This window comes from Barbus barbus, assembly GCF_936440315.1.
Source record: "Barbus barbus genome assembly, chromosome: 23".
NCBI classification, from domain to species: domain Eukaryota; kingdom Metazoa; phylum Chordata; class Actinopteri; order Cypriniformes; family Cyprinidae; genus Barbus; species Barbus barbus.
The window spans coordinates 27,234,944-27,245,497 of record NC_136751.1 but is presented as its reverse complement, the minus strand read 5'-3'; the positions used below and the strand labels follow the sequence as shown (position 1 = coordinate 27,245,497).

General features: G+C 37.4%; 1 protein-coding gene across 1 annotated transcript; it reads left to right on the top strand.

The window, feature by feature from the left end:
• The first annotated feature begins 217 nt into the window (after window positions 1–217).
• LOC306842691 (uncharacterized protein) lies at window positions 218–9,971 on the top strand. The gene is made up of 13 exons (XM_079373700.1): window positions 218–360; window positions 3,640–3,833; window positions 3,920–4,060; window positions 4,192–4,330; window positions 4,680–5,733; window positions 5,817–5,958; window positions 6,711–6,854; window positions 6,945–7,000; window positions 7,393–7,571; window positions 7,655–8,055; window positions 8,171–8,267; window positions 9,222–9,405; window positions 9,496–9,971. The coding sequence occupies exons 1-13, from the start codon at window positions 241–243 to the stop codon at window positions 9,642–9,644; spliced, it is 3,000 nt and encodes a 999-aa protein (XP_079229826.1). The 5' UTR covers window positions 218–240; the 3' UTR covers window positions 9,645–9,971.
• Window positions 9,972–10,554: the final 583 nt, after the last annotated feature.

Below are 10,554 nucleotides of genomic sequence, written 5' to 3'. Positions count from 1 at the left end.
TATGCAAGTCCAAGAATATGTTTGCATATGGTACATTAAAATAAATATATTTCAGGTTGAACCTAAATTTGCGGTATGTCCAACTAAAAAAAAAATGTTGGATGCTATTCATTCTTTATCATTCATTCATTGTTTTCCTTTTCTGGAAATCAGGTCAGATTATAGACTGTCATTTCCTCAATCAGATACAATAAAACAGAGAGCTGTTCTCAGATACAGAAGACATCTCTTCTGATCAACATGTCTATCACCTCTCTGCTCTTGGCCGAGCTTCTGCTGGTCACCACGGTGACAGCTTCACACTTCTATGGAGGCTCAATGACCTTCAACCCAAGAAGGAATCATGATGGATCATATAAGGTGAGAACTCCTGAATTATAACTGTATCAATAGCAGCCATAGTCCTTGTTGAATTAATTATAATACACTGTAAACAAACTTTTTGATTTATTTGCATTTTACATTTATGCATTTGGCAAAAATAAATGCATTTTAAAATTTACTTAAGTAGTTATGCCATTTTGTTTTTGAAAGTTAGATTAACTTAACAACCAAGTTAATATTTTAAGCTTTGTAACCTTATTAAAAGTTATTAACCACTTTCAGAAATTAGATACATGTGCCACATCTTTGTGTTGCAACACATTCTCTGACAATAATTCCTTAATTGTTGTATGCTAACTTAACATCGTATTTTTATATTCGATAAACATGCATTTTGAAGTTTGGTTACACATATGCTTGATAAACAGTAATTTCTACTAAAGCCATGTGTCAACCTCTCTCAAGTACTAGCTATTTGGATTAAAAAATGCTTTTTTAATCTTAAAAAATTAAAAAATTAAGAAATGTGCAGTAACTATCGACCGATCTCTAAACTGCCTTTTATCTCTAAACTTTTAGAGAAAGTAGTTTTCTCACAGCTCCAGTTTTATTTGAATTCTTTTAATATTTTGGACATGTTCCAGTCTGGCTTTAGATCGTTACATAGTACTGAGTCAGCTCTGTTCAGGGTTACAAATGATATCTTGCTTTCTCTAGATTCAGGCTCTTGTGTTGTGCTGGTTTTGTTAGACCTGAGTGCTGCATTTGATACCATTGACCACAACATTCTTCTTGAAAGGCTAGAATATATGGTAGGTGTCAAGGGCACTGTACTAAAGTGGTTTGCTTCCTACCTCGAAAAGAGGACTTTTTCTGTAAATTTAGGAAATTGTTCCTCGCCATCTGCGCCTGTATTGTTTGGTGTGCCCCATGGATCTATTTTGGGACCTTTATTGTTTTCCCTCTATATGCTCCCCTTGGCCCTCATTTTTCAAAAGTACAACATTTCATATCACTGTTATGTAGATGATTCTCAGCTTTACCTCCCAGTAAGGCTTGACACCACTGCTCCATTTGATGTGTTATTGGAATGTGTAGATGATATCAAGAGGTGGATGACAAATAATTTTCTGCAGCTAAATGAGGATAAAACAGAGGTTTTAATTCTGGGTTGTCCGGCAGATTTCTCTCCTGCTTTGAAAGCCCAGTTAGGTCCTCTCTCAACGAATGTATGCAAACAAATCAAAAACCTTGGGGTGATCTTTGACTCTTCACTATTCTTTGATAAACAAATTAGTGCGGTTATTAGAGGAAGCTTTTTCCATTTAAGATCTATTGCAAAGTTGAAGAACCTTCTTTCAAGCAAAGATTTAGAAGTTGCAATTCATGCATTTGTAACATCACGATTAGATTATTGCAACTCTCTTTATTGTGGTCTTCCTCAATCTCCTCAATCTCGATTACAAATTGTTCAAAATGCAGCTGCAAGACTGTTGACTGGGTCTAAAAAGAGGGATCATATTTCTCCTGTTTTGGCATCCCTTCACTGGCTTCCCATTAAGTTTCGAGTTGATTTTAAGATTCTTATGTTTGTTTATAAGGCGTTGTCTGGCTGTGCACCAAGGTATATCTGTGATCTTATTGTGCCATATTGTCCTGCTAGGGCACTTAGATCTTCAGATCACTTGCTTTTAAATGTGTCACGAAGTCGCTACAAATTAAAGGGTGATCGGGCCTTTTCTGTGACTGGGACTAAGCTTTGGAATGCTCTTTCTTATCATGTGAGGTCTGCTTCTTCACTGGACATTTTTAAATCTACTCTGAAAACACATTTTTATTCCTTAGCTTTTGGAAATTTGTAACTGTTGTTTTTTATAGTGTAGTCCTGCTATGCACTATGTACAGCACTTTGGATACATTTTTATTGTGTTAAATGTGCTTTATAAATAAAGGTTGTTGTTGTTGTTGTTGTTAAACTTGAATATAACTGCAGTTTGTTAAATGCAATCAACAAAACTGAAGAAACTAATCACCATAATGGTGACATAAGAGGTGGTTCAAACAAAACACCTCTTTATACACTCTTTATAAATGTGAGGATTAATACAAAATGCGAATGCAGATTCTGTCAGTGAGCACCTCAGAAATCCAGCTTTCTCCGCAGTGACGATTCAAAAATGGCTCTGATTAGACACTGCGTTCATAAACTCAACGGAAATGTGTGTAATTGGTTATAATGCTCAACGGTGCGTAAAACGAAAGCTGATGCAACTTAAACAAATCTACTGTAAATTGCAATCCCGCAATCAACACTTTTTATTCATTTCACATTCCACTTTAATCATGACAGCCATAATAATAAAGCCCTCGTTATTTCCGACCCTGCAGTGTAGTGTTTTATAGTACAATTCAGAGATGTTTGCACTTCTTAGAAGCTAATTTTGACAGCCAACACATAAGTTTAGAAACTTACTTAAAGGGGTCATCGGCTGCAAAATTCACTTTACAAGTTGTTCGAACATAAATGTGTGTTGGAAGTGTGTGTTCACATCCATCCTATAATGATAAAAATCCACAGTGTGTTTTTTTTTTAAATCCCTATTTAAATCCCTAAAATCCCCTTTCTCAAATCAGGCTGTTCTGAGACTCCTGTCAGAATGACATAGATCTGTACAGACCGCTCCCACGATAGTTGATTGACACAACCATCTTACCTTAGACCGCTCCCTGAGTGAGCTGTCATCAGTCCACCATTGTGTCGATTCAGGTGCAGGGGAAGACAAGAATGTCTCAGATTAAGCGATTGAGGCGTTTTGTTGTTGGATGTAATAATGAACATAGCAGTCGTCATTTACTCCCGACATCTGAGCCGCTGAAGACGCAGAGGATTATGTTTGTTTGTGAAGGGAATGCGCCCCCGATCTACCTAAATGCATCTATGTTCACACGAATCATTCGTGATCCAGCCTCACCTACAGAATAAGTGAATATAAGGGTTTTTAATGAATCTTTGCAAATCACCTTTCCTAATAATGTGCTAATTAGCAAATTTCACGATGAATGCGGCTCAAGTAAACAGTCCCTCAGAGAGCGGCTCGGAAGAGAGGGGCGGAGTCAGCAGAGCGAATTTGCATTTTAAGGAAAATGCTACAAAAATGGCTTTTTTGGCAGGTTTAAAAAGGTGTTTTTTTAACACTACCCATTGAGAAATTTTAACCAAACTATGTTACAGACTTTTCATTAAGACCCTAAAGAATCATATCAACTTGGAATCCGATGACCCCTTTAAGTCAAACTATAATTAAAACATTACAGGTTGAGCTTCGCTTCAAGACGACCTACCATTCCTGTTATGGATATGATTACTGGCCGTGCAGCTCTGGAGACTGTGGAAATGATGTCAGGACTGTGATTGGTAAAGTAGATTCAAGTTCCAACGGCGGCAGCTGGTGTGAGTCTGAGGGAGTGATAACAAAGATGGTTTCCACCAACAGCCCATTCCAGCTCCTGTAAGTAAATATATTTTCAAGAACAGAATCATTCACTGCAAAATATCTAAACAAAATGTGAATATGAAATGTCCATGTTTCAACAGCAAAAATGGTTGTTGCTGGATCTATAACACAGTCTCATATTCTGGAGACTGGAGTCTTCTCACTTACATTGACCTCGGTGTGAGATCGGACACCTCAGAGCCCAACCGATCACCTATATCCACAACCCTACCATTTGTCAGGTAAATCAGCTGTTTAACAGAATTAATGGATGCTTATAGTGTCAATTCATTTATTTTTCATGATGTGCATTCAGCATGAAAAAGTAATGCATTTCTTCACATTAATGTTGCCGTATTGTTTTGTGTTGCAGAGTTCCTCAGAACTGCCCAAGGAGGTACAATCTTTTAGCCTTTGATCCTGATGGTGACCATGTTACATGCAGATTTGGACTCAGGCAAAACCAGGAGTGTGGAATCTGCAACCAACCTGCTGGTTTTACACTGAATCAGGTGAAAAAAATATATATAAGATATGAGAATGACTAAACCAGGCATATAAAATTTATTCCAGATGGGAGGAGGGCAGTATGGTCAGTGTAAGAACTATATGCATTTATAAACATACATATATGCAGTAAACTATCAAATCCTTTGAAAACATCATTTAGATAAAATACTGCAAGTATATTAATACCTTTGAGCAACTATTTCAACTCTTGATAGCTTGACCTGTTGTCTTATGTCTGGGTTTACACATGTACATATTTGCCCGATGAACTACACACAAGCGTTTTACTTAAATATTAAAGTTATACATTTAATTTTTCATTCACACTTTTTTATTTTCTTCAAAATGCAGCATAACTGTTCTCTGTCATATTCGCACACATCGGTCCGTGGAGTTTATTCTTTTGAGCTTGTGCTGGAGGATTTCCCCATTCGCAAGATTACTCTGTCCTACACCAACCAACATTCAAAGGAAAAATTTCCAATCAGTTTCATCAGAAACCAACGTGCTATCAATTATTATGGAACTGCTCCAACAACAGATTTTATAACAACCACATTGTTACCTGATACAACCACAACAACACTTGAGACAACTACAACACCACCTGAGACAACGACTATGATACCTGAGACAACTACAACACCATCTGAGACAACAACTATTATATCAACAAGCAACACGCCACCTGATGCAACTACCACAACACCTGAGACAACCACCACAATACCTGAGACAACCACCACGACACCTGAGACAACCACCACGACACCTGAGACAACCACTACGACACCTGAGACAACCACCACGACACCTGAGACAACCACCACGACACATGAGACAACCACCACGACACCTGAGACAACCACCACGACACCTGAGACAACCACCACGACACCTGAGACAACCACCACGACACATGAGACAACCACCACGACACCTGAGACAACCACCACGACACCTGAGACAACCACCACGACACCTGAGACAACCACCACGACACCTGAGACAACCACTACGACACCTGAGACGACCACCACGACACCTGAGACGACCACCACGACACCTGAGACGACCACCACGACACCTGAGACGACCACCACGACACCTGAGACAACCACTACACCACCTGAGACAACCACTACACCACCTGAGATGACCACCACAACACCTGAGACAACCACAACATCACCTGAGACAACAACCACTACACCTGAGACAACCACCACGACACCGACACCGACAACAACCACAATGATACCAACGACCACGTCTGAACTTACTACAACCACAATAGCCACTACTACACAAACAACAACCACGTTTCCAATAACAACTACTGCAACAACAACAACAACAACAACTTTGGCACTGAGCAAAATACCTCTTCAGTTTTCGCTTCAAGGTATGTTTGGAAGTTTAGTGTAAAGTATGTTTCAGAATTATCCTACTATGTTTGATTAAATATATACTGTGCATATGTTTCAGTTGATGGTCCAGCACCATCTTGCACTGAGGGTGAATATCTACCACGGTTTCTCCATCCAACGCCACATCACGGAGAACAACTCCAGGCTCGTGTAAATCAAGAGCTTGAGATCCGAGTAAAAGCTTCTGCATCTTTTTCAAGGTGTTAAGAAAAAACTTTTTATTAAAAAAATTAATTAAATCTTAGTTTTTAAATTGAATTTTGAATAGCATATTATCATACTACTACATATCTTTGCTATGCAAACTACTTATATTATTTCTGGCAGATATAAAGCTATGACAGTAAGAGCAGTAGTATAGTATGTTATTCCAAATTCAGCCATGTATTGGTGTGCAGTGCTCTGTGCCGCCTGCCAGAGGGCAGGAGGTTTTGGTGTCTTTGATGGTTTTGCCCAGATATGGAAGTCCACACCAATATTCTGTTGTAGCCTATTCTTGTCCAAATTAGTAGCTGCCCAACAGTGTTGGGGAAAGTTACTTTTAAAAGTAATGCATTGCAATATTGCGTTACTCCCTAAAAAAGTAACTAATTACGTTACTTAGCTACTTTTTATGGAAAGTAATGCGTTACATTACTTTTGCGTTACTTTTTAAATATGAGCAGTGCTTGATTGTTTTTAATACAAGTTCTAATTATAGAAAATGTAAAAGCCCTTTCACACCAAAAAGTGTAATGAATAGGCCTCAGGCTGAAGGAAAAGTAAATTCCCGTCTGTAAATTAGAACGCAGGAGAAGAGGGTTCAACACTCTTCAGCAATAAAAAAAACAATGAAGCACAATTGTTAGTTTATCTAAAGTCATTTTTGCTTATTAGTATGATTGAACTGGATCATCAAAGGTCAGCAGCAAAGACATTGGTTAATAAAATGGGTTTTTTTGTTGTCATCTAGAATCATTGATGTCATCATTAGTGGACCTCTAAACAGCACAAAGTATGAAACCACCACTGGAGAATACGTGATTAACTGGACACCAACTGCAGAAAACTATGGCCAACACTTTCCATTTTGCTTCATCGCTGAAGGACAGCATGGGTATATTTTACTAAGCGAATGTACTTTTGAATTTTTTTACGACTTTAAAATCACATTATGATAGCTGATACAAAACCTTTCTATTTTAAGATCTAATATTTACCAGTCTGAGATGAGGTGCGTTGTTGCAAAGGTGAATGCTAAAGGTAGGTGAATAAGTTCATTTAATTCCGTTTTATGATAATGCAGACCCAAATGATAATGGCATTCATGGGTGAAATGAAATTAATTAAATTGTGAAAGAAAAATGTCATTAACTTTTTACATGAAATAAAAATTGACATATAGTGTCTTTTAGTCCATATTATTTAAAAAATCATCAATAGTGTGCACCTAAAAGTTGACAAAATTAACCTTTAGTAAATATACACATTTCAAATGTACAATATTTACCTTCTGGGAAACCAGAACACAAGTTTTAATGGCTCATCTTGCACAAGACACTTGTCCTCTCCCATTTGAAGAAGGTGTTTAAATATCCTGCTCAGAAGAAATATGTACAGTACATTTTAATAGCTATGATTATTGCTGTTTTCAGGACCTGAGGCAAATGTAACCTGCACTCAAAACTCAATGTCAGTGACAATTAAGAGATCCTCCATCAAAAACCTCCATGGGGACCACTTGAGACTGATAAATCCGTCTTGTCGGGTTTACACTAACAGTACCCACCTGTTCACCAACACACTTCTAAACGACTGTGGGACTCGGATTGAGGTGAGCAGTTTATAATCAACATTTACAACCAGATCTTGTGGATTCCAGAGCTAAACTATTTCACAACTTCTGTTTCTTTGTAGGAGAACAATAATGAACTCATCTTCAAGAATAAAATCATTACATTTGATGATCCCAGGGACATTATAACCAGGAAGGATAACCTAGAAATTGAAATCCTGTGCAAGTATCAGAAAAGGAGCAATGTTACGCTGGAGTTCGATACTCACAGACCACCAATCAACATCTCGGAAAAAGGTTTTGGCACATTCAACTATCAGTTTGAGTTTTATGCTTCTGCAAATTTCCAGACCAGCAGGGGTCCAGAATCTTACCCACTTGAGTACGATGTGGGTGATAAGATCTTCATGAAGATCGAGCCCGTTTCTCCAGTCCTAAACACTGAGATCTTCCTCGAGTCATGTGTGGCTACACCTTACGATAATCCCAGTTACCCAGTCTCCTATCCCATCATCAAGAATGGGTGAGATTCGACAAACATTACTGATCATTTACACTTTTTACTCATGCCAGTGTTACATAATGAACTTGTCTAATCAGTGTATCACACAAATTAATCAAGTACTTTTTTATTTCAGATGCATTGTGGATGAAACGGTTCGGTTTTTCTCAAGCCACCAACCATATGTCCAGTTTGAAATGGAGACCTTCAAATTCATTGGGTTTCATGACCAGGTTAGAGTGGCATTTAGTCCACACACACACACTTAATAAAAAATACAGTAAAAACAACAATGTTGTGAAATATTATTACAATTTAAAATATCTGTTTTCCTTTTGAATATATTTTAAAATATAATTTATTCCTGTGATGCAAAGCTGAATTTTCAGCATCATTACTCCAGTCTTCAGTGTCACAAGATCCTTCAGAAATTATTCATGCAGCTCAAGAAACATTTCTAATTATCAATATTGAAAATAATTTTGTGGAAACATAACTTTTTCAGGATTCCTTCCTGTATGTCAAAAGAATAGCATTTATTTGAAATAGAAATCTTTGATCAATATAAAGTGTCTTTGCCAAATAAAAATGTTAATTTGTTAAAAAGAAATTACTAACTCAATATTTCTGGTTGATTGATTAATTAATTATTTTCCATACAAGTGTGGGGGTGATGCATTACTAAGAACTGAATTTTTATATAGGCCACACATTTTTTTTTTTTTTATATATATATGTGAATGGAACATTTTACAACAAACTTTTGGTCGCCCCCTAGCTCATTTTTTTATGAATTTTAATCATATTAAACATTTCATCATTCATTCTGACACCAAATGGACTATTGACACTGTATTTAGCATGCGGTGACTTTTTGCTGGCATGCAGTTGCATAACAGGCCATTAACATGATTTTAAAGGGACAGTTCACCTTCAGTTGCTGGTCCCCACTGACTTCCATAGTATGAAAAATAAACACCATGTAAGTCAATGGGAACCAGCAACTGAAGGTGACCTATTCCTTTAAGTGTTTTTTCTGAAAGTGAGGTTTCCTCTTATATACTCTGATAGAGACTCCATAAGAGAATTTATAAGTATCTATAAGTCAAATAAAACAGAAATATTTGTTTAACCCTGCCTTCTGTCACTGTCTCTTGTCTTTTCGTCTTTCTCTCTTCCCTCTCTAGGTGTTCATCAGCTGCTCAATCATCATATGTCAGGCCAACAATCCCAGCACCCGCTGCTCTCAGGGCTGCTTCAACAGCACAGTCGCTCCACCGGCCCACCACCATCACAAAAGAGATGCTCCCATCCAGACCGGCAATCACTTCATCTCCCAGGGGCCCCTGCGGCTGAAGAGGAGCGTATCACGTAAGCCAAATCATTCATTCATCTTATGGAACAGATGATTGTACACTAAACAAATGGTGTTAACCGTTTCATCCTTTACTCACATTTCAGAGGTCAGCGTAACCCCGGGTCTGAATCTAAACCTGGTTGTCGTCGCTGTGTGTCTCATGGCAGTAGTTGTGATGGTGTGTGGAGCGATCGTCTACAGAGCCAGAGGGCAAAGGATCAGATACAAACCCCTGCCATCGCAAGACTTTTAGTCATGTCAGCTCTGTTATTTATTTTTCAAAGCTTTTTTTCATTTCAAGCTGTCCGTTTTAGCCATCAATTTACAACCAATTCAATTCAGTTAATTTGTGTAATTACTAAAAACTGCACAGAAGTGTCTGTGTTTTTTGTGTGTTTTTTTCTTTTCATATAGTCCGATGTTTTTGCAGTTTTATATGTTGGTAAATACACTTTTTATTTCTATGTATTATGTTGGTGTACGGGGAAAAAACCCAGTGGAAACGTGTCTCGTTTCTTTTACACTAGAGTGTTACTATATTTTACTTTCTGCATTAAACATTTTGATTCATCATGGCTACAGTTATTGTGTTTGTTCAAATTATTAGGTTCTTCTGATTTACTTTTTAAAGCCATTTCAGAACAAATGCAGGGTTGTTTCAACCCAACTTTGGGTCAGATAGGGACTAACCCAATTTGGGGAAAAAAAAAAAAAAAAAAAAAAAGTATTTTAAAAATTTAACCTAACAGTTAGGTGGTTAGTCCATATTTGACCCAACGTTGGGTTGAATCAACGGAGCATTTTTTAGAGTGTGCACACAGTAAATTGTCATATTACTTTGCTATATTACCCAGCTACTGTGTAATAATATAAGCACTGACACTAGATCTAGTCTCACAGAACCAGACTTGCAATAGATCACAAATTAATTCAAATAATAGTGCAATAGTGCATTAAAATAATGTCTCCATGAAAGGTTATAGAGGTGAAACCAAACAAATGTACCGTCCAAACATGCCAAAATAACCACATTTGTTTGATTATTGAGAGACCTTTGGTTGTTAAACACTGTGAGCATGACTTTGTCAACCACGCATGTGAACAAAGCTTATCTTCTGATCTGCCTTTTAAATAAAAACACAATAACTTACTAAGAAAAAATG